Below are 25,350 nucleotides of genomic sequence, written 5' to 3' on the forward strand. Positions count from 1 at the left end.
AATTAAAAATACCTTAAATTACATTATAGCTTTAGACTTAAAATGGCTGCTATTACACAGTGAAAAATAGTTACAATAAGGAAACAAGGTAAAATGAATGTAATAATAATTTAAATGAGAAACCGTGATTCACAAATCCATCAGACCACGTGCAGTCTCCAGGGTTCTGCTCTTAGATTATGCCACCTGTATACCTTTGTTGAATGCATAAATGCACAAATATATAAGCACATGAATGAACGAACATTATGGTTTAGCTCTCTTAGGTATTAAGAAATACATATAACAGGGAAACAGAAGAGGAAATCTAGCATATGAATGCAGACTCACAATTTCTGGAGTGTGGGTATCGATTCACAAAATCCCTAGAAATGAAAAAAACTTCAAAGGTGAAAAGGATACAGAAAAGGAGGAAGAGTTGAAATGAATAGAAATCCCAACTTTAGGGGGAAAAAAATCCAACATACACACGAATCCTAGCATCCTTCGACACCTAGCATCACGCCAGCTATCCACCATTACCAGAAATTTTCAAGTAAGATTTCTTAAGGCTTTATTTTCTGGAAAATATATATGAAAGCAGTGCTCAGGTCTGGGTAAAACAGATCCACATTACAGAAGATAACTTTATAGTCTACTCACTGGAACACATCTACCTCGTAAGCAAAACTGCAGATAATCTTTCACAGAGAGGTGTTAAGATCACACATCTACCATAATGTCAGAAGAAGCTGAGAGATACTGGATTAGAGGATAAATATGTTATAGGTATGAGGAGGTGACTATAGGAAAAAAACAATTCTATGCTAAAAGATGTGTGGCGAAGACCTTCTCACAGGGAAAATGAGAGAGGTACAAGAGATAAATACACTTAAGAGATATTCTGTAATCAATCTAATCACAATGAACATAAAGAGCAGATGAATTCAAATATAAAGAGGATTCTTGTAACCCACGGACAGAAATGTTTGAACTAGGGTTACCTTTCGCCAAGAAGGACAAGTTGGCCTATACCATTCACTCATTGGCCAGTGGAGTACGTGTGACAAGAATGACTCAGTCAGTGACTAGGACCTTAGGTGTTCCCCTTAAACACCCAAGGCCTATCACAACACTTTCTCCATTACAGCAATTACGTTTAGTAAATCAGAGCTGTAAGCTGGGCTCGTGGGAAATTACAAATAAATTATTAATGTACGAACAGAAGGTTTACACACTGCATACTGGTCCACCTTAACTCTAAATCAAGAGAAGTTAAAATTGTGCTCTCTGGGAAACACGGAGCTGACCATAACTCACCCTTCCCAGTTCTTTATCTTCAAGGGCCAGGACCCCAGTGCTTTCCGTGAAGAGTTTTACTTTGACCACAGGCCGTGGATGAGTAGTGGTAAAATCTCCTTGGGTTCCCCACCTGCAATGAAGTAACAAAGATTCTCTTTGAAATGCAGCATTAATTTTGTTTTCCATGTAGATGTGTTTCCTTAGAAGGCAGATTAAGCAGTGGAGAATCTTTCATGGCTCAGAGATTTTTATCTTTGCTTCTGTTTCTGACAGATGGCACAGTCAAGAAAGAAAACAACAATAAGCTTTACAGCTTGTAATAATTTTTCAGCTGTTCTAAAAATTAGCACATTAGAGTACAAAACACAGTGTGCCGTAAGAATTTAGGTTAAGGTAAAGCATTAAAGAATATATATATGTAACTGAATCACTGTGCTGTACACCTAAAACTGACACAACACTGTAAATCAACTATACTTCAATTTTAAAAGAAAGGTAGAGCATTATAGATAGAGCTATTGGAACCTATTTTATTAATTCAAACACAAATTACAACACAATTTTTATGGATGGCTGGGGAAAACTTAACGGTTGGAGTGTGTAAGAGGTCGTTTCTCAGAAATTATTTTTGCATGCTGAAGATTTCACACCATCTCTTCTTACAGAGTCTTCACTAGATATTTTATTTATATTTTTAAAAGTGGAGGTAATCATCTCATCCCTTACTTTACATGATTTTTTAAAGCTCCTGTCAAAAGGAAAGAAACAAGCACCATAAAGATAGGAGTGTTTTGCCATTAATTTCCCAGTACACTCTGCTAAGAAGGAAGTCAGTCTGTCGATATCTGGCTTTTCAAATCATAACAAAATAATATGCTCCCTTGGTTTATCTTTTAATTAATAGCATCTCATCTTTACCACATACCAACTCATTCTAGTCTATTTGCAAACTCAGATAGTACACACCTGATACTAAAAAATCTTATCAATGTTTCTCATAATTCTGAGATCGGACGTGATATTCAGCACAGCATAAAGAAAACACCACCGAGAAAAACAGACATAACAGGAAGAAAAAGAGAGGCTTAATGAGATAAGATTCCTGTTAAAAAATAAATAATCAAATAAAAATACCAATTTCTTATTTAAAAAAAAAGTTTACCACATTCCTGGCACTGTCTAAACTTTATTTTATAAACCTTATTCAGAAAGCTGAAATACAGAAAACTGACGTAAGTATACCAAAAACTAAATAATCATGATGTCTTCTCCGATCACGGCAGTTTTAATTTTTAACATTGTGATACATGTACAGTAAAAGCAGAGGCCATTTCAATGACTGAAGAAACCTGCCTCAAGATGCACTTTGTTCTTTTGAAATTAAAGTCATACTTCAGAGGGAAGGGAGAGATTCATTCAGGATGGAAAGCAACTTAATTTCTATTTTAGATTTCTAGAAACTGATTAGCAAAGAATCTTTTTGCCATTTCATAGAATTAAGATGGTCTGAGATAAAGTAGAGCTAAAATAGGAATAAAAATAAAAATAGATTCAGAACCAAAATAAGGAAGGAGAGAACAATTCTTAATTTAGAGTGTGGAATCTTAAGCCTTGAATACAGTCAGCCGATCTGGATAACAACTCCGGAGTTGACGCCCATGACATACCCTTCTCTTTATTGAGTAACATGTTGTTAAATTTGGAAAACTAACTTTTGGAGACACTTTCTTATAACTGAAATCAATGATTTTTAGTAGTCATGTAGACACAGCCTAATAGTTTTCCACAGAATTTGCTGATCTTTTAAATTAAATTCTCTTCATAAAAATTCTTTGGTGTATTAAATCAATGATATTTTGTCTCCTCTAATGTCAAAAATCCTTTGAAACTATTATTACAGTTTTAGATGATTATTTGAAATTCCTAATCTACTCCAATATGCAGTTCTCCAAAGAGAAAAATATTGACTGACCCTATTAACCATCACTGAGGGACTTGGTGAGTTTTGTCTTTTACCCTCATCCTCCTGTAATTTTACCTGAAGGAAGGGAAATGTGTTACCAATTCCACTTTGTTGGATACAATAAGACAAATAACATCACACATGTAAAGAGCTGTGCTCACCCATGATCGCACGAACTTCCGGAAAACTGCCTACTAACTCAGATCCTCGACAAACAAGCATCTTCAACAACTGTTCTTCAATCTTTATTCACTGTGGTACGTCTCTCATTTACTCATTAAAACCATTTTATTGTGAACATCCTATATAAATTGCCTAAAAGTAAAATACAATGTAAATAATAATAAAAAGAAAATCGATATTCCCACAGCTCAGGTTAAGATGGAAAATGTACCAGGACATTAGAAGAGCTCTATTCAGGTCTGCAGTGGTCACATCTTCCTCTCGCTCCTACTCCACACTACCACCAAAGTAGCTAGGATTTTGGATTTTATGTTAATAATTCCCTAGAATTTCTTCTTCTTTTTTTTTTTTTTTTTTTTTTTTTTGCTGTATGCGGGCCTCTCCCGTTGCAGAGCACAGGCTCCGGACGCGCAGGCTCAGCGGCCATGGCTCACGGGCCCAGCCGCTCCGTGGCATGTGGTATCTTCCCGGACTGGGGCACAAACCCGCGTCCCCTGCTTTCTTCTTAAAGGGAATATTTTCAGCACTTTACCTCTGAGTGTATCCTTCTTCGTCTCTTGTAATAGTCTGTATTTTAAAGTCTATTTTGTCTGATGTGAGAATTGCTACTCCAGCTTTCTTCTGATTTCCATTTGCATGGAATATCTTTTCCATCCCCTCATTTTCAGTCTGTATGTGTCCCTAGGTCTGAAATGGGTCTCTTGTAGACAGCATATATACAGGTCTTGTCTTCATATCCATTCAGCCAGTCTAGCTCTTTTGGTTGGAGCATTTAATCCATTTACATTTAAGGTAATTCTTGATATGTATGTTCCTATTACCATTTTCTGAATTGTTTTGGGTTTGTTTGTGGAGGTCTTTTCCTTCTCTTTTGTTTCCTGCCTAGAGAAATTCCTTTAGCATTTGTTGTAAAGCTGGTTTGGTGGTGCTGAACTCTCTCAGCTTTTGCTTGTCTGTAAAGGTTTTAATTTCTCTGTCAAATCTGAATGAGATCCTTGCTGGGTAGAGTGACCTTGGTTGCAGGTTTTTCCCTTTCATCACTTTAAATATGTCCTGCCACTCCCTTCTGGCTTGCAGAGTTCCTGCTGAAAGATCAGCTGTTAACCTTACGGGGATTCCCCTGTATGTTATTTGTTGCTTTTCCCTTGCTGCTTTTAATGCATTTTCTTTGTGCTTAATTTTTGAAAGTTTGATTAATATGTGTCTTGGTGTGTTTCCCCTTGTATTTTCCCTGTATGGGACTCTCTGCACTTTCTGGACTTGACTATTTCCTTTCCCATATTAGGGAAGTTTTTAACTATAATCTCTTCAAATATCTTCTCAGTCCCTTTCTTTTTCTCTTGTTCTTCTGGGACCGCTATAATTCGAATGTTGATGCATTTTTATGTTGTCCCAGAGGTCTCTGAGACTGTCCTCAATTCTTTTCATTCTTTTTTGTTAATCTTGCTCTGCGGTAGTTATTTCCACTCTTTTATCTTCTGCCTCAGTCATTCTGCTATTGATTCCTTGTAGAGAATTTTTAATTTCATTTTTTGTGCTGTTCATCACTGTTCGTTTACTCTTTAGTTCTTCTAGGTCCCTGTTAAACATTTCTTGTACTTTCTCCATTTTATTTCCAAGATTTTGGATCATCTTTGGATTTTGGATCATACCATTACTCTGAATTCTTTTTCAGGTAGACTGCCTATTTCCTCTTCATTTGGTTGGGCTGGTGGGTTTTTACCTCGTTCCTTCATCTGCTGCATATTTCTCTGTCTTCTCATTTTGCTTCACTTACTGTGTTTGGGGTCTCCTTTTCACAGGCTGCAGGTTCATAGTTCCCATTGTTTTTGGTGTCTGCCCCCAGTGGGTAAGTTTGGTTCAGTGGCTGGTGGAGGCTTCCTGGTGCCTGTGCTCTGGTGGGCAGGGCTGCGTCTAGTGGTATGTTTTGGGGTGTCTGTGATCTTAGTATTATTTTAGGCAGCCTCTCTGCTAATGGGTGGGGTGGTGTTCCTGTCCTGCTAGTTGTTTGGCATGGGGCATCCAGCTCTGGAGCTTGCTGGCCATTGGATGGAGCTGCGTCTTAGCGTTGAGATGGAGATCTCTGGGAGAGCTCTCGCCGCCTGATATTATGTGGGACCGGGAGGTCTCTGGTGGACCAGTGTCCTGAACTCAGCTCTTCCTCCTCAGAGGCTCAGGCCTGACACAAGGCCAGAGCACCAAGACCCTGTTAGCCACACAGCTCAGAACAAAAGGGAAAAAAACGAAAGAAAAAATAATAAAAGAATAAAATAGAATAAAAGTATTAAAAATAATAAAAGAAGAGAGCAAGCAAACCAACAAACAAATCCACCAATGATAACAAGTGCTAAAAACTATACTAAGATGAACATAAAAATCAGAAACAAGTCAGTCACAGACAGCAATCCCCAGGTCTACAGTTGCTCCCAAAGTCCACCTCCTCAATTTGAGATGATTTGTTGTCTACTCGGGTATTCCACAGATGCAGGGTACATCAAGTTGACTGTGGAGATTTAATCTGCTGCTTCTGAGGCTGCTGAGAGAAATTTCCCTTTCTCTTCTGTGTTCGCACAGCTCCAGGGGCTCAGCTTTGGTTTTGGCCCTGCCTCTGTGTGTAGGTCGCCTGAGTGCATCAGTTCTTCGCTCAGACAGGAGGGGTTTAAAGGAGCAGCTGATTCGGGGGCTCTGGCTCACTCAGGTCAGGGGAGGGAGGAGTACGGTAGTTATAATTGGAATGTGGCGAGAGCCTGCAGCGGCAGAGGCTGGCATGACGTTCCAACAGCCTGAGGCACGCCATGCCTTCTCTCCGGGAAATTGTCCCTGGATCACGGGACCCTGGCAGTGGCGGGCTGCACAGGCTACCGGGGGGGGGGGGGGCAGTGTGTGTGTGGATAATGACCTGTGCTTGCACACAGGCTTCATGGTGGCTTCATCAGCAGCATCAGCGTTCCATGCCCGTCTCTGGGGTCCAAGCTGATAGCCGCGGCTCGCGCGCCCATCTCTGGAACTCATTTAGGCGGTGTTCTGCCTTCTGTGGGCAGACAGGGAAGGAATCCTCTCTTCTCACGTACCCTGAAACAATGGTCTCTTGCCTCTTAGGCAGCTCCAGACTTTTTCCCAGACTCCCTCCCAGCTAGCTGTGGTGTATTAGCCCCCTTCAGGCTGTGTTCACGCAGCCAACCCCAGTCCTCTCCCTGCGCTCCGACCGAAGCCCGAGCCTCAACTCCCAGCCCCTGCCCGCCCCGGCGGGTAAGCAGACAAGCCTCTCAGGCTGGTGAGTGCCGGTCGGCCCTGATTCTCTGTGCGGGAATCTCCCTGCTTTGCCCTCCGCACCCCTGTGGTTGCGCTCTCCTCCGCGGCTCCGAAGCTTCCCCCACGCCGCCACCCGCAGTCTCCGCCCGTGGAAGGGGCTTCCTAGTGTGTGGAAACTTTTCCTCCTTCACAGCTCCTCCCAGAGGTACAGGTCCCATCCCTATTCTTTTGTCTCTGTTTATTCTTTCTTCTTTTGCCCTACCCAGGTACGTGGGGAGTTTCTTGCCTTTTGGGAAGTCTGAGGTCTTCTGCCAGCGTTCAGTACGTGTTCTGTGGGAGTTGTTCCACATATAGATGTATTTTTGATGTATCTGTGGGGATAAATGTGATCTCCATATCTTACTCCTCCACCAAGTTGAAGGTCCCTCCTCTACTGTGCTATTTAAATCTATTTTATCCTTGATGATTTTTGGTATCCCTTATATAGCAAGGTGTAAGTATTGAGGTCTCCCACCAAAACTGAAATTTTTGTCAATTTCCCTTTGTATTTTTGTCAACTTTTGGTGTCCTTTTTGGTGATGTAAAGTGTTCAATAGTAACCAAGCCCTTTAAGTATGAACAGTTTATTTTTTCACAATCCCAAGGTCATGATTACTTTTCAACCATCAGACTTTCGTAAAATTAGAGAACTAACACTATGCCAGGAATGGTGATAAGGTACAGACAAGCTTAGAGAAGTCAGACAAGGAATCTAATCAATATATTCCAAGTAGAGAAAGTAATTTATTAGAAAACAAAGAGTTAAAATTTATGAGAAATCATTAGTAATCTATAACTTGGAAGGGAATCCAGGGTATCCATTCTCAAAACCAGTATGCCAATGAAGGCAGGAAATAGATGAATATCAGAGGCCTGACGGGCGATCCACAAGAGTACATTTACCTACAAACCAGGTCCAGGAACTCTGTATGTGGAGTATGGATTGCTAATGGCCAACTCCTGTGAAATGAGGAAAGCTTAAACAACATGCTTTCAGGCAGGGAGAAGCTGAGGCACAAGGATACTGGCAGATCCTAACTAACAGCTAGAGACATTTGACAAAAATGTGCAATTTTAAAGGGTGCATGAATATAAATATGGTGACACTTAACAGTCCTTATATATTCCAACATTCTAGGATACAAGCAAACTGGCATCACCTTGATAATTTCTCCTCTGAAAAATAAGTTAAAAAGATATGTACAGTTAAAACATGCTTATGAATTCTGTAACGAATGAATTAAAAACCAAAGTCTCCCTCCCCCTCCACCAAAAAAGTCAGGGAAGAAAGGAAAAAGATAATAGGCCTATCTTCAATATTCACCATATTTCCTTGTTTTCTACTTAATTGGCATGTTTAAACACTTTCAGGAATTAATACTAGTTATCATCTTACTATTTTCTCTGTATTATGTGATGAAAGAATACACTACCCTTGCTGTCAATTTGCTTTGTTTCAAAATGCATTGCCTTTTTGTACATCTATGAATGTATTATTTATGAGGATTAAGACTTCCAATGCAAATCTTCCAATCAATAAAATATCTACAAAGCACCTGCAGGTCTTCGTGGCTATGAAAACAGGGTAGTTCGTATACAACTGAAATAACTGACATTATTTATGTATTTGCTAATAAATAAAGTATGCTGGAAATTTGTATCAGGATCCAAAATATATGTTCAATTTATTCATCCAGTAAGACTATTTCTAGGAATTTATCCTAACAAAATAATGTGTAATAAAAAAGTATAAGCAGGAACATATTCCCTATAGCATTAGGTATAATAGCAAAAGCAAGCAACTTAAATGTCTAATATTAGGGGAAGTGTTATGTAAATTATATGGCGCACAATGGAATATTTTGCTGCTACCTATGACAGCTATGAAGGTGATGTACAACCATGCATGATGTATTAAAAAAAGAGAAAAAAAGAGGGGACACAAAACTGAATCAGGGCCTTTTATTCATTCAAAAAAAATTGATGAGTACCCTGTGTGCCAGACATATTCTAGTGTCAGCAACCAAAGTCTAGCCTCTTGAAACATATTCTAACAGAAGATTATAGACAATAAACATTTTTATTATTCTATTCTGTAACGTATCTCTCTCCACCCTTGCCCTGCATTCTTAACAGCTAGATACCTCCCATGGCCTCAGAGAAGTTAGAGAACCAGATTTATATTGTGATCGGAAAGAATTCTCAGAAGTTAATAGCATATTTGTTTTAAAGTATGTTGAAAACCATGAGCAGTACAACAGTTATGTCAAAAACCATTCAAATCCCTTAACTCAAAATTCTTACTCATTGTGACCACATAATGCACCATGATTACAGAAGCTAAGAACTTAAAAGCAGTCTCAGTCTATATTCCTCATTATAACCAGCAGTAACGAGTTAAAGATATATGTAACTCAAAAAATTATTTCATCCATCATCTTATCTCTTCATTGTTTTATCTAGCCAACTATGTGACTGGTATTGGGAAAGGCAGTGGGCATTCAAAAAAAATCAAGACAACAGATCCTGTACTAAGTAAACTCATAGTAGTAGGGGAGACAGACATATAAACTCAAATATAAACAATAAACTAAATCATACAGAACTGAACAGGGCTCTAAATTACTTTTGAGGTCTAGCACTTTCTCTTTATTAGTCATCTGCATTTCTGACTTGCCTTTTTATTATGACGGTCCATTTCTCTCTTAGCAAGCTTTCTATCAATTGGTGATTTTTAAAAACTCTTTGTAAGATAGACATTAACCGTTTCCATACATGTGGCAAATATTGTCACACTTGGTTATTTTCTATTTAACTCATATATGACTTTGAAACTGGGATTCACATATATACACTACTATATACAAAACACATAATAAGGACCTACTGTATAGCACAGGGAACACTACTCAGTACTCTGTAATGGCCTATATGGGAAAAGAATCTAAAAAAGAGTGGCTCTACATATATATGTATAACTTATTCACTTTGCTGTACACCTGAAACTAACACAACATTGTAAATCAACTATACTCCAATAAAAATTTTAAAAAAATAAAAAATAAGTTTAAAAAATGTATAGTTTAAAAGTATTAGGTAGCTAATTCTATCAATTTGATTTATAGTCTCTGATGTTGACATCCGACGTTAAAAGTTTCTTCTTAACCAAAGATGAATATTAACCTATATTTATTTCACACATTTCCACTGTTTAAATCATCAAGTTGTCTGAAATTTAGTAGTGATATTAAATTTCAGTTTCACTTTTCCTTTTATCCCAATTTCATTTGGTTTAAAAGTCAAATGCATTTACTATTATATAAACTTGAGGTTGGTTTTGAATTTTCTGTCCTAAATATCTATCTCCTGAGCTGTGCTATTCTGTTTTAATTATTACAGCTTCATAAGATATCTGTTAGAACAAAAAAAAGACATTTTCAAATTATATTTCTATTCAAGAAAAAGGGAGGTCTCCATGAACTAAAATCTGTTCTGATATTTCTTGGTGAAGACTTTTTTTTCTTCTTCTATGTAGGTCTCACGCATTCCTTGTTGAACTCATTTCATAGTACAGTTGACCCTTGAACAATATGGGGGTTAATCCCCATATAAGTTATAGTTGACCTCTGTATCCGCAACTCCTCTCCATCTGCAGATTCAACTGACCACTTATTGTGCAGTACTGTAGGATTTACTGTTGAAAAATATCCACATGTAAGTGGACCTATGCAGTTCACACCCATGTTGTTCAAGGGTCAATTGTATTTATTTTGCAATTCTACGGAATCTATTTCCTTTATACTGTCTGACTATACCGTCTATGTCCTTTATACTGTCTGACTATTGCTGTTATATTGGAAATTTACAAACCCTTATTTCCAATCTAGTGACTGCTTTTTAAAATAAAGTCTTCACCAAATTATCTTTAATTCTACTACACAAGTTGAGTTATTAAAATGATCAAAACTCAGTGACATAATTCAAATACATCACTAATTTTATAATAAAAACATTAAATAAGGATCCAACTACAGAGGTAGAGATCAGTCTTTAAAGAATCACATATAATTCTTAAGATCTTCCATGCTGCAATTACTTAACCAAACAATCCAACTATAGATAAGTTATCATTTTCATAATTTAGGCATTTTAAGATTAAAATGATGCAACATTCATCCAACAATCTTTGCCTAAATAAAAGTTTCGGTTGATAAACATCCAAACATCAGATATTTGGTAGCACTGACTTAGATACTCTCTTGGAAAGTAGAAAACACTTCCAAGTTTTCTGCAATTGATTTCAAATAGGTCTGAGGTCTCTTTCTGCTGTCCTACAGGGAATTTGCCCAAGAAACTAGATTTGGATTCGCCCAATTCATGATGAACAGTCAGGACTGTCTTGAGTTATTTTCAATTACTCATATTTGGTGACAAGGTAGTTGGACATTCTTCACAAGCTCCAAGGACCAAGAAGGAATAAGATGCTTGAGAATGGGATGCAGTGAGTTCATGAGGAAGGCCTGATGGTATGTTGTACCCACAAGAGTTTCAAAGAGTTATCATCCACAGACATGTGCCTTCTTGGGGACTGGATGCCAGGGAAGTTTGCCTGGTTGACTGAGGGCAAACAGCTGTGTCTCTGCTTGTGCAGCTGTCTTTATGCAGCTGAGCTCTAGCATGCTTTATTTACATAAAGAAAACCTATACCCCTTGCCTGAATCTGTTGGTATATTTCTGTCAGCCATTGTCCCACTCATCATGGCCATGAGTATTCTAAAATCACTCTGAAATAGATGTGTGTGTAAAATAGGTACATTAATAGGACGTATAAAATATACCAAGCAGATACAAGACCTCACTATTACAAATACACAGGACTATATTTTTAATTGAATTATTTTAAATGGGGATTAATTTAAAAAGCATTACAAATAGCCTGATTATTAATTACATGAATATAAATTAAATAAGAAAACACTGAAAGCATTTTAAAAATTGTTAAGCACTGTATAAATCCTTTAAAATATAGCATTTGATTAATATGAGCAAGTAATAAGACAGTTTCATGGAAAGCTCTTTTTAAACAGAAGACATTTTTGGAATAACAGATCTTCAAATTTAAAAAGTTCAACATTTCTAAGTCATTTCCCAGGGCCCAAGTGTTTCAGAGTTTTATCCAAAACTGATGGACTTAAGCCAAAGATTAATGGAAGAATGGTGAAGATAACTACATTTTCATGGGAATTTGGATGACTGGTGATGTCATTTACCCATCAAAACTATGGTCAAAACTATGAGAGGGACTTATTTCAAAAATTTAACTGCTTGCAATAGGCTGCTGGAAACTCAGGTCTGGACTTTTGCTAAAACGCTGCAAATGAAGATACGGATTTGAGAATTATTAACATAGAGATGGTAGAAGCTATGACAATGAATGAGCTTGTGAAAGGTGCCCATTAGAACTCAATGATAATGGGGACCTGTATCTTACAAGTCTAGGTCCATATATGTATCCATATGCTTGTGTGTGTACCTAAGTGCATACTTATTTCTAACAATTTAAATTGTTCCATAACTTGTACTTTAACACTACGTATTCTTTATGCATCAGTACGTGGATTTACACAATTTTTAAGACTTGTAAAGCATTCCCCTTATATGGCTATGTCACCATTTATTCAACCACTCTTCTGTGAATGGATCCTAAGGTTGCTTCCAGTTTTAACTATTACAAGAAATACTACAAAAAAGTCTTTCTATATATTCAACTGTTTTTACAACAATATTAAAAGCAAAAGATCAAGGACAGAATTCCAAGACATCTTTTATGTTCTTAAATATTAAAGGTTTCCTAAGTAATTAAAAAGGTTGATTCATAAGAAATTTATCTATGTATTACATAACATTTGTCACAAATAGCTATTGTAATTAAAACTCCAGATTTGAAAATAATACATTGTAATACAAAACCCAAGATTACTGGATAGAATTTCAAACTTTTATTACAAACAAACACCCCTCCCCTTCAATTTTAATAGTTAATCTGTAGAGCATATTTAAATTTCTTCCCTTAAAAATATACTGAGTATATTTTAAAATAATTTTCTATATATTTAATGGAATTAGTTTAAGTTAGGTGATCAATAATGTTTATAAAAGTTGCCTTACTTATTGTCGTAACAGTTGACATACTTTAAACGTATTTGAAATTTCAATTTGAGATATCTAAATTGAAATGCAGAGGTTAATAATATGCCCAAGGCAATACTGTGGTAATGAATAAAATTATGATATAACTTCCTAGGCCACGAGGATAACATTTATTCAACAAAGCACATTTCCATTTAAGACATCATAGTATACTACTGTATCCTTTCAACAAAACCAAAGGAATTATTCTGCATAGCTATCTGTGAAATACAACAACCTTAATGAAATTAATGACAAGTGTCACAACATTGTTCTAAAGAGTTTCATATAAAGATGTGGGGGGGGGGAACAGATTGACTAAAAAAAAAAAAAAAAAAAAAATCCGAACCAGTATCTGAGCCCTTGCCTCAGTGGAGTAACAGTGGTAGTGAGACAGGGCTAAAGAGTGCAGGTCCCAGAGACAGTCTGTGGGCTCAAACACCAACTCTAATGTGCAAAGGGACTCCAGGCAAGCAACTCTGTCATAACTAACATTTCCCGCATAAAACTGTTGAGGTATAAATGAAGACAATTCATATTAATGCTCACAGTGGCACAGCACCTGTCACACAGAAAGTGCATACAGAAGGCTAACTATTACTATTAGGATCCACAGTAGTATTCCTTTAGCTTTACTAAGCAAAGTGATACCTACCTGGAAAAAAACTGATAGATTTGAACGTTAAGATTTTAATCTGTTTCATAAAACGGCAACATTAAAATCCAGACAATATCAGAAACTAGAGAGAGATATCAACTAATAGCAAAAGACGACAAAGGAGAAAAAAAGAAACAGGAAGAGAAAGAGATGGGGGAGAAAGAAAGTAGGGGTGAAAAAGAGAAGAACAATGGAGAAAGAGGGTAGAGGGGGGAGAAAAGAAAGGAGGATTAATAAAAGACCAAATCTGGAAAGGAGAGAGAGTAGTCTGGATCTTAACCCGTTTTTGCACATTATCTTTAAGCTTTCTTTTAAAGACAATGTGCAGTCTCAATGCTGACATGACGCAAATCTTAATAGAAGAAATAAAAAATATCCTTTAAAGTAACTAAGTTTGATCACTCTAAGCTTTGGGAGGAGCTTTCAAAAACACCACACTAAAAGCTTTTTATTATGATGAAAAGACAATACAAAGTTCTCTGTTTCTTCAACATGACAATGAAGAAATCCTGGGATGGTATCTTGCAGTTTAAGGTAGAACAATATTTGGGGATGACTCAGGATGGGTAATGATCACTTTCAAAATGAAAGAAAAACGCTCTGGGCTTCACCTTCATTCTGGCTCTTACCCTCTACTCGATGATGTCTCCGCTAGCCTTCAAAGAGCTCCATTTTGTTGCTCTCAAGATTGGTAAAGCCTCAAGAATAATATGATAAAATTCTCCTCCGAAGTCTGCATTTCATTTATGAAGTTATTCAATGCCATTAAACTTCCATATCCAGAGTATAGAAATCATTATATTTGAACCATTTTCTTCTGAACAAGTCTAACAAGCATGTTAGCACAAAATCAGATTTCAGGAACGACAGAAGATATAATCTCTCATACGCATTTTTCTTTTTCTCCCTCAGAGCAAGGTAGTTCAGAGACATTAGCTTGATGCATCTAATTTTAAAGAGAACCATTTGTCACATCTTGCATTACAATTTTACTTGGTCAAGAAAGCACCCAAAAGTAGCTTTTTATAAGCTGGAAATCAAGATTTTTAAGAACTTACATTTAGAAAGACAGGCTAAATAATTGATATAGAAGATAAATTAACTTAACTTTAAAGCATAAAGTCCACTATACACATATAAATCCCAAGAAAAGGATTTAAATAATAAAATGCAATGGTGTAAAAATGAGAGCATAAACCACTACAGAAATTTACCAATGTATGTGCATACTGTTCTCATACCCGTAACTTTGAGGCTTATGTGAGAATATCAGTCTGATTTTTTTCCTGTTTTTTTGACATGAAAATAAAAGGTGGATGTGTTATATAAACTGGAATTTAAAAAAAAACTTTCAAATGTCATAGAATTCATGCATTATCCTTTAAAGATAAAAAGAAATTTAAACTATACTGTTTCCAAATACTAGGTTATAATTATCACTAATCAGGATAGCATACTGTTATTAGTAAGTTGGAGTGTCCATCAGTTACTAGTACAGATGACCCTTGAACAACACAGGGGTTGGGGTGCTGACCCTCTGCGTAGTCGAAAATCCAAGTATAATTTACAGTCAGACCTCCCTATACACACATCTGTGGATTCAGCCAACTCAGATGGCGCAGTACTGTAGTATTTACCAGTGAAAAAAATTCACGTATAAGTGGACCCATGCAGTTCAAAACCCATGTTGTTCAAGGGTCAGCTGGTGCTTGCTTTACCAGATCTTCCAATGATTACTCTTTAATTTGATAGAATTTCAAGCAGGGGTTAATGTTCTTTGGGGCTAGACAATATGGGCATGAAAATATTTTGCTTTACGTATTTTTTAATGTGAAGGCCTTGGAATTGCTAAAGTAATACAATGTTAGTGCATCCCATTCTTAATGACTTACATTTGAAAGCAAATGCTCCTCAGCTGTTTCTAGCTGCTCCAAAGGTAAAAGACTCTTGGTTGTGTCTTCAAGCAGTAACATCGGGTGGGGGGCAGGGGGGTTGAAAGGGAAACAGCAGACTGAATCATCTACACAGGCTGTTTTCTCCTAGAAAAATCCCTCCTGGGGTCTCCCTGCAGATAAAACTACTTTTTTTTCATTCCTAAATGACTATTTATGTGAAATAAAAAGATTTGCCAAGTGCAGAGTAGTTTGGGAACAATAGGAGAAGTCTCTGAATTATACCAACATCTCACATTCCAGAGAGGGTAGGAGTCACCTGGGACCATCCTGAAGGGGTTAAGAAGACAGCCAAGAGCAACAAGCACTCAACAAGAGCATGATGTATGGAGCTGAAACAAGCAGATCTAAAGCATGCAAAACATGGCAGGGCCCAAACCAGCCCCAAGAGCATCAGCAGGGTACTTGTACTCCAGTCCACTGCCCGGAGGACATCACAGGAAGACGCAGGAGGAATCCGGTCAAGGAGCCGGATCTGGTAATTTTCATAGGACACAGTCACTGCTGGCCCTTGGTGCTTCTAGACCCTATGAGACCTACCCTGTGTTACTCAGGAAAAGAAATCCCCATTAGCTGGGGACTTCTGATGGCCGGTGACTACTTAATTTTGTGATACTTTAGAACGTAAATGCAACGCAGACACGCTTTTAAAAATTAAGGACATTTAAATTGATTTTTTTGAAAAAAATGTTTGATCCTTATGAGACAACGGGAACTCTGTTAAGGTTTTAAAGGAGTGAAAGTGATTTATGTTTCTCCATAACTTACCTAATTGGCACTTGAGGAAACATTTTAATAACGACACTTTAATTCTTGCCTCATTTGTGCAACCTCTAGAACGATATTTAATAAGCACCTAGTATGTGACCATTGTAGTGATGAATGTTTTAAAACACGAAGATGAAAGAAAACAGACTACGGCATCCAGGGACTTAGCTTGTGGGAAAGGGAGAAGCGTGAAACAAACAAATACTATATAGTACAGATTAAAGGTACATAGTGGCCTCCACATTAAGACCAAAGTCTCCCCCCTACTGCATTATCCTTCTACGTTTATGATTTGTCTCAGCAACAACAGCTAGACCCCTCACTGCAACCACCACTGTGCTCTGTACGTAACAAGCATACATTACATATTCAAGAGAGAAGATGATGATGTGTTAAAAAAAAAAAAGTACAAAATTTGTAGTCTAAGAGGACTGGGCTTGAAAAGCTGAGTTAAATCATGTATGTCAAACTTTTTGAGGATACATTCTCCTACCTAGAAAACAGGAATAGTAGTAAGACCTCCCTGACAAGGATTCAGAAGAATAAATGAAATCAGTAAGAAAACACCTATCATAATGTCTTGAAAATTAGAAGGGCATACTAAATAAATGACTATTCTCAATTCACCCGAGCACCCTGTTCTCCTGATGTCAGGATAGAGATCCAAGTGAGCAATTCCTGACTGCTTCCTCATACCCGTTTCTCTGAAGGGAGAGCAGCCCTGAGAGTGACCGTACATTCTGTTCTCAGCTGAAAGCAGCAGCAAATACATCAAGCAGGACAGAAGACAGGCCCTGAAACACCACAGGTTTTACCCAGATTAGGTGGGGATGTAGGTTTTGCTGACAGCTCTTTGACTTCTGGGAAGTCCATCAGTGCTGAATCAGCTCCAGAAAACACGGCTGATGCATGTTTTGGCTTTCTGTGCCCCTTGGTCTGTGAGAGTAAGGCACAGTTATTTTCACACAGTCATGGTACCCAATTTCGAGGCAGGAAGCACTTTGGGGAACGTTGCATCCAAGTCTAAGATATAGATATTTGGAATTCCTAGAATCCTTATTAAATCTTTACAGGTGCCACTTGGAGGAAATTCTGAAACAAAATAAAATGAAAATTCCAGTCCTATAGTACTTGGTAAGAGTACAAAGCTGGTGCTCATCTTGGTCAGGCTAAGAACCTGATAGTCCAGGTGGAGCTTTTGTCATCAACATATCAGTGGGAAATCTAGCCTAGAGAAGAATTTCTTAAGATTCAAAACCAGCTGGCAGGTCTCTCCCCCGTTTTGGTTGGCATGTGCAGAGGGAGGCTTGGGATTTTTTGTTTTCATTTTTTGTTTTTTTCCTTCATTCATTCTGTCCTTGAGCTACTATGGTTAGCAACAGAGTCTTACCTTCAAATGATGGAGATATGGTAAAATGTAAAGAATGGCTACAGAGGTGAGCTGACCAGAATGACAGAGTCAAGAAACAGGCCAAATCAAGTAGTAGGGATGTGGTGGTACACACAGAGCAGCGCATGGCCCTGGAAGGAATGGCCAGATGATGCAGATTTGGTGCAACCCAAAAGAGTCAACTACGGATGGGAAAATCAGAAAACGATAAACCAGGAAAAAGGGTACAGGAGAACAGGGCTAAGGTAACCTGAGAAGCATGATTAGAAAATCTGTGGTGGTCTTTACCCAGCTACAGAGCTGGAGTAACTACTTGTGAACGATTAACTCGCTTCCCGCAATGATGCGAGAAGAAGATACCGCTGCTTTACACATGAGCTATCCTTACAAATGGTTCTTTCCCACCAAACTCCACAATATGAAAGCAGTTCCTTTTTATTTTCCCTAGAAAAATGCTACCACTCTGAAACGTACTAAGCAAGCAAGTCTATGTTTATGAACAGAAGCAAAAACTCTGACGTACACTGAGGTTTCTACCATAGAAGATGGGAAAGGGTAAAAGAAAAAATTTAAGATAAGGAAACAAAGACACCAGAATGAAGATTAATATCCTTACCATGGCTCTCAAGGTTGGGCATACCCGGCCCTTAGCTATGCCTCAGGCCTCATGTCAACCATTCTAACCCCAGTCGATGCCCATCCAGAAGGTTCCTGCCATAGGGCAGCTGAACTTGCCTGTTGCTTCATTAGTATAGATTCCTAGTTGTCCCATGATCCTCTGTCATCATCCGATTAACTACTACTTGTCCTTCTGTTGAGAGCTCAAGGGTTACATTCTCAAAAAGACTTCCCTAGCCAACTCCATTTGCAGCACTGGACAATCCCCCAAGTAAGTAACATTACTGTGACATATATATTTGCCTAGGATCAGATTCCTTTTCTTCAGAGCAGTTAACTCAGTTTGTAATTATGTGTTCCTGTACATGTAACAGGGTGTCTCCCTGCTTTAGACTTCAAGCACCATTGGCAATAGCTCTTTCTTTTTTTTTTAATTTTTATTTTATTTTTATTTACTAGCCATTTCTGATTTTAGTCATCACTTCAAACCCAGTACCTGTGTGGCACTTAGCACAGAGCGACTCAATAACTGTTTGTTGAATGAATGAATGACACCATATACTTTATTCTAACCAGTCCTCAAAGGACTATGAAGTGATTCACAGCAGTTGAATGACCAAGTTTGGTTGATAGTATATTTTACTGAGCTATACAGTTGTCTCTTGGTATCTGCAGGAGATTGGTTCCAGTATCCCCCTCAGATACCAAATCCATGGACGCTCAAGCCCCTCATATAAAATGTCATAAGTATAGTCGGCCCTGGGTATCTGGCAGGTTCCACATAAGCTGATTCTACCAAATGCGGACCTAGTGCCGTCGGCTGAAGCTGTGGATGTGGAACCCACAGATGTGCAGGGCCAACTTATATGGAAGGAGAACTGAGATCAGGAGCTGAGTTTCTTTAATTACTGCCACATCGGACAACTGCACAAGTTGCATGCACCAGAGCTTTAGATCAGACTTCCATTAATATATACAAAAAATATAGAAAATATTTCATGTTTACAGACACACAGTTCTATGGATAACGCAACCAACTCAAGGTGGGGGGATGGTGTTAAATAAGAGCAATCATCTGAATCTGAAAGCCACTTTTGTATTTTAAAATATAACATTACATTTAACTAAAATAATATTGCCAGTAATTTTAATATATTTATAGTGGTTCAGAAAGATTCTCAAATAAGTGAGTTTCTACGTATCAGAACTGTCACGGCTGATAAACAACACACGTACGCTTTTTAAGTGTTTACCTGAGACTACTGTCCGTTTCTTACCCAATCTCTGTCTTAGCCAACTGTGAAGATGTGGAACTTTCTTTAGGCAAAATTTGTTAATGAGTAACGTGTGTGTTTTACTAATTTATTCAATAAACATTTCATTTAGTTTTTAAGAGCTTAAATTTATTTAAGCTCTTTTTGGTGCTTGAACGAAATGATTTTGTGGTATTTTTCCACTTGTCTTTTTCGGTACACGTTTCTTATCCTATCATCACTGCACCTGTGCCCTGCTTAAGTAGAGAATTAGTACGGAATATGTCACAAGAATTAAATGCTACCTGACTGCTTAAGTAGTAATCATAATTTTCTCTATGAGGTGAATCTGATAGAGCACTTATTCACTAAAGTCTTCCCCTGAAATAAAAATGAAATACGGAGGCAGAGTCTGTTTGTACATATTATAAAAGCAAATACTAAAGATCAAAAAAGACTTTGTCTCCAATTTCCCTTTGAATACCTCACAAACACTAACTTAACCAATCACATCATATGTCTGCTATGTTTATAACTTAAGAAGAATCACAAAACTGTGGATCATATTCCAATTTAACCCAGTAAAATACATCTGTCACAGTTTCAGTGGAAGTACACAGAACTTGTGTAAAGCCAGGTTTGGCTTACTCGTAACACTTTTAAAGGGAATAATATGATTTTAGAAGATGAAATACCTGGGTCCTCTGATCACCAAAATCATACGTATTTACAACCCAGGTGGAATTTAGTTGCCTGGTTAGATATTTAATTATTTTGGAACTACAACTTCCTTTTTCTTTATTACCTATATGCATATATTTTTAGCTGCTGCTTTGTTAATCCTTATTTACATATGCAAAGGTTAGAAGTAAACAATGTGGCTGGAAAATTTTTAAGTGGAAACAAGCACAGTTGTGTATCTGGTTAAGTAAAAATATTCTACCTCTGGTACAAAGATGTCTTTTTGCAAAGTACCCACATATGCTTTAAAAAATTAGAATATTATAATAGCTTTAAAGAACTTTACAATTCCAGCTTAAATTTAAGGGGCATAGTCTCCGAGAAATTCCATTTGATTTACAGAGGAGATTTTATTTATATATAACATTTTTGTCACTGCACCAACGTTCTGGATATGCAAGATGGGACGGCAGTGTTGTGTTAGTTGTAATTTGTGAAGATCTGGGCCACAGAAAGTGATTTGTACACTGTCACTCAGCAGACTGTATTTCACTGTGTAGTGGGTGGAAATTAAGGTGACAACTGGCTCCCAGTTGCTCTCAAGTCCATTCAGACTCAGGTTTCTCATGCATGAATACTAGAAGGCTGTCAGTTTTATTTGCATGTCTTATTTTTGTTAAAAGTGTCCTTCTTATGGATGAATTACTCTCACTGATGCTTAATAGAGTCAAGAGAATTTTGTCGTCAATTATTTGAGGTCAAATGCTTCATCAGATAGAGGTCAGTCACTGAGCCGGATACTGGGAACACAAGGCTGCACAAGACCTGGCCTCTGCCTTTAGGGGGCTCACAGTTTTGGGGGAGCAGCATACAGAGGCAATTACAACACAGAGTTCCAGACTATACACAGGTGCTAAGGAAGCTGCCGTAGGGAAATGGGGGACAGGGGTTCAGGACAGCTTCACAGAGCAGAGCACCCTAAACTGAGCCTTCAAGGAAGAAAAGTAAAAGACAGGCAGCTAGGTGCAGAATGAAAGGTAGGCAGGCCATGGGTGAGACCAGACAGTGGCTCTCCCCAGGGATGATACCTCCCCCTGTTAGGGGCATTTTAAAACGCATATGGGCAGAAGCTATGGAAGCTAACTAACCTGTGATAGAAGGGATAGTTCCACTGATGAAAACTGCTCCCGTAAAAATGCAACAGCGCTCCTGCTTGGAAACACTGTGGCTGGCAAGACATAAGAGGTGGGGTGGAGTGGTAAGTGGCAGTCAGGTAAATGTAGAGTCTTTCATCCTGAGGGCAAAGGAAAGTTACTAAAAAATGTTGAGGGAAAGGACATAATCAGATTTGCGTTTTAGAAATTGGGCTGAAGTAAAGGAAAGAACAGAGGTAGGGAGACCAAATAGAGGCTTCTGAAGTAATGTTAGCAACGTCCCAAACAAAGGTGCTGGCAATGAAGATGTGGGAAGAGAGTGAGATTGGCTGGACATTACGGAAGCAGAATCAATAGGATTTAGTTGTGGGGATCAGAAAGAGAAAGAAATGATGAATGCCCCCATTTCTGCTTTGGCCACCGCTATAATATAAAGGTACCACAAACTGAGATGGTAAGCAGAAAGGAGGAGTCTGTTAAAGGTGAAAAAGAATTGTTTCTATTCTGAACATGTTGAATTTCAGAGTCTGCAAGATACCCAGCTGAAGATATCCAGACAAGAGAAGGATATGCTGTCCAGTGTTAATCTGCATAACTACAAAGAAGACTCTAGATGGTACAATTACTTTTAGTAACAGCTTTCTCAACTTGGAAGTTTTTTTCTTTGTATTCTACCACAGGGGTTGGCCCATTATAAAAGTTTCTTTCAGAATGAACAATACTGCACACAATATGAATTCCTCCCCTATTAAAGTAAGAGAGAATAAACTGTATCTGTTGCCTATCTAATAAAAGAGAGTGATTATATTCTACTGTGAAATTGATTATATGCCTATCTAATAAAAGATTAGATATATGCCTATCTAATAAAAGATTAGATATATGCCTATCTAATAAAAGAGAGTGATTATATTCTACTGTGAAATTATTGCCTATCTAATAAAAGAGAGTGATTATATTCTACTGTGAAATTATTGCCATATGGATAAATATTCCTGCATCAAATTAATTATCCTCCTTGTAATGTATCTTACTTTACATAAGCGGTGCTATAAAACTGTGAACAATTTTGATCACTTTATAAGAATGTGCTATTGGAGTATTACATCTTTTGATTGCTTTTAAGAAAAGGATCATTATAAAACGGATGTACACTTTTTGTCCAGGCCATCACAAGCTACATGATGGAAAGAAAACAAAGCAAAACAACACATGCAGTAGCTAAATAAAGGAATTAGCCTCTTTGCAAGCAGAAAGGGCAGCCCTGTGGAGTCAAAGCAACAAAGCCAGGCTCAGCTTGGTGTAAACAAGCTTCCTCTTTCTAAAGATTCCACCAACTGAGGGAAAACAGCAAAGGTCACTGGCTAGGTTGGGGACCTTCTCTGAAAACCTGAGCCATGAAACATTCACAGATATGCCCAAGAAAATATTAATCATGAAAATTTAATGTAATCACTAATCTGTCTGATGATGAGGGAAACAGGTCCAGCTGTCAGCAGGTCTCATCACAAAAGTGACTAATCATATTAAGTTCATAAACCTGCTCTGAGCCTTCCAGAAATAGTTACTTCTGCAATTTTAATGGGTTGGCAGCAGAAATCGAGACCCTTACTCTAAGCCATTTACCATTCTAGTCCCACTATAAGTAGGATGTGCACTTAAGCAAGGGGCTCAAATAAATACTGAGGTCCACCAAGTTCCTGCTATGACCTGAATGTGCTTGAAGCCAAACTTAGAAAAACACGTCTGTTTTGGTCCTAACTTGCCAAGGGTCTTATTTACTAAAGAACTAACGAGTCTCTCCCCTAGAAGTTCATTCTGGAGCTTTCACCTAGAATGGAGTATTTGCGGAGAAATAACAGGAGAAGGAGGTAACCTGAAACACTGCCCCTTTGTAAAATAAGTAATTGGATGAGAACATTTTGAATTTTTAGAGGGAACCTACAGGAAAAGGTGTTTGATCCTGACAGAAATGTTGACTTTCAGCTACTGGTAATATTTTAATAAAAACACAAGTTGTTACTTTAGGAACACAGTTTTTAAATATGGAAGATAAAAGGTTAAGTTTTTACAACTCTAAGATTATATTCATAGTAAACAGTTTAACTTTTTTTTCCTAGACATCAATCCTATTTAACTGTAACACAGGGCACGAAAAGAAGAAAAATGTCTAAGAATTTGTCTTTGCCACTCTGGAAGAGCTATGTAAAAATTGTGATTTTTTTTTTCCACATGCAAATATTAAAAATTTTAAAGACTCTTATGAGAATTTGCCAATTTCAGTATGATCCAAATGTTGCCATCTGCCAGCAAAGCTATATTACGGCAAGAAGAGGAAAATTAAACATTAGAACACAGTGAGAATTTCACAAAGTTGCTTCAGGTAAAATTTTGCTATTTTATAAGCCAAAGATATAAAATCTTTGCCAACCAAATTCATCTTGCATTTTATGTAATAAGGAAATTTGTGCCAGGATAACAAAAGTGTTACTTGTCTAAAAATTGACTGATTCTTCACGTACATTTCTTTTGCCAAACTTACTGTCACTGTGGTTTCTTTGGTCATCTTAAGTCAATGAAGTGTTTTCTGAGAACAAGAGAAATTCAAGAATAGGCTTCTTTTCCCATCTTTCAAAACTCTCTTTAAATGATGCGATGTCAATATCTTTGATGCCATATTTCCAGAGCTGATAGTTTTAATTGGGAAGATGGAAAGTGCAAAACAAACAAACAAAAATGCCCTGAAATTTACGTAAGACTTATTCTTTCTTTAAAACAAAAGAAAGCTTAAGGAAAAACACTCTCACATCTTCTAGATCATAGGGTTCTCATGCATAAAGAGTTCTCTTCAAATTTCAGAAAGAAGAAAACATACCGTGAACAAGGGGTCTCATTCAGCAAAAGTTATCTGATAATTGGCACTACTTTAGATTTATTTAAGTGTCTGCTTCCTTCTAAACAGAAAGGCTTAGAAATTATGATTTTTGAAAATACATTAATTTAAAAATAATCAGCTTGTAATTAATCTTACTAAATAAACTAGTGACAAAATATCTCATAAGTAAAATTTAATAAGGAGAGTCACTGTCATGAATAAAAGTGCCTTAGCAGGGGAAAAAAATGTTGCATAGGTGGTTTAAGCAGAGATTTGTTAAGTTGATGAATCTTTAGTTACACTATGTAGGATAAAGAGAGACTCAAAATTAGAAATGAAAGAGGGGACATTACAACTGATGCCACAAGAATCATATGAGACTACCACGAACAATTATACACCAACAAGTTGGATAACCAGAAGAAATGGATAAATTCCTAGAAACATACAACCTACCAAGACCAATACATAAAGAAAAAGAAAATCTGATCAGACTTATAACTGGCAAGGAGATTGAAGTAGTAATCAAAAACCTCCCAACAAAGAAAAGCCCAGAATCAGATGGATTCACTGGTGAATTATACCACAATTTTAAAGAAAAGCTAATGCTAATCACTTCTCAAACTCTTCCAAAAAATTAAAGAGAACACTTTGAAGCTCATTTTAAAAGCCTAGCATTATCCAGATACCAAAGCCAGACAAAGACACTACAAGAAAAGAAACTACAGGTAAATATCCCTGAGGTACACAGATACAAAAGTCCTCACAACACACCAGCAAAACAAATTCAACAGGATGTTAGAAGGATCATGCACCATGACCAAGTGTGATTTATTCCGAGGATGCAATAATGGTTTGACATATACAAATCAATGTGACACAGCATATTAATAGAACAAAGGATAAAAATCACATGATCATTGCAACAGAGGAAGAAAAATCGTTTGACAAAATTCAACATACTTTTATGATAAAAGATCAACTAAGTACAAAAGGAATTTATTCAATATAATAAAGACCATATTTGACAAGCAGACAGCTAATGCCATACTCAATGGTGAAAATGCTTTTATACAACATAGTAATGAAAATTC

The 25,350-nt window shown here is 37.4% G+C and overlaps 1 protein-coding gene across 7 annotated transcripts in view; it reads right to left on the reverse strand.

Moving 5' to 3' along the window:
• The window catches only part of CADPS2 (calcium dependent secretion activator 2), a 486,383-nt gene that overhangs the window by 260,557 nt on the left and 200,476 nt on the right, over nt 1-25,350 (reverse strand). For all 7 annotated transcript variants that reach the window (XM_079931397.1, XM_079931396.1, XM_079931395.1 and 4 more), the window contains one exon: nt 1,300-1,411. In XM_079931397.1, coding sequence (XP_079787523.1) covers nt 1,300-1,411 — 112 coding nt within the window. The remainder of the gene's footprint in view (nt 1-1,299; nt 1,412-25,350) is intronic.

This window comes from Stenella coeruleoalba (assembly GCF_951394435.1).
Source record: "Stenella coeruleoalba genome assembly, chromosome: 9".
In the NCBI taxonomy this organism is placed as follows: domain Eukaryota; kingdom Metazoa; phylum Chordata; class Mammalia; order Artiodactyla; family Delphinidae; genus Stenella; species Stenella coeruleoalba.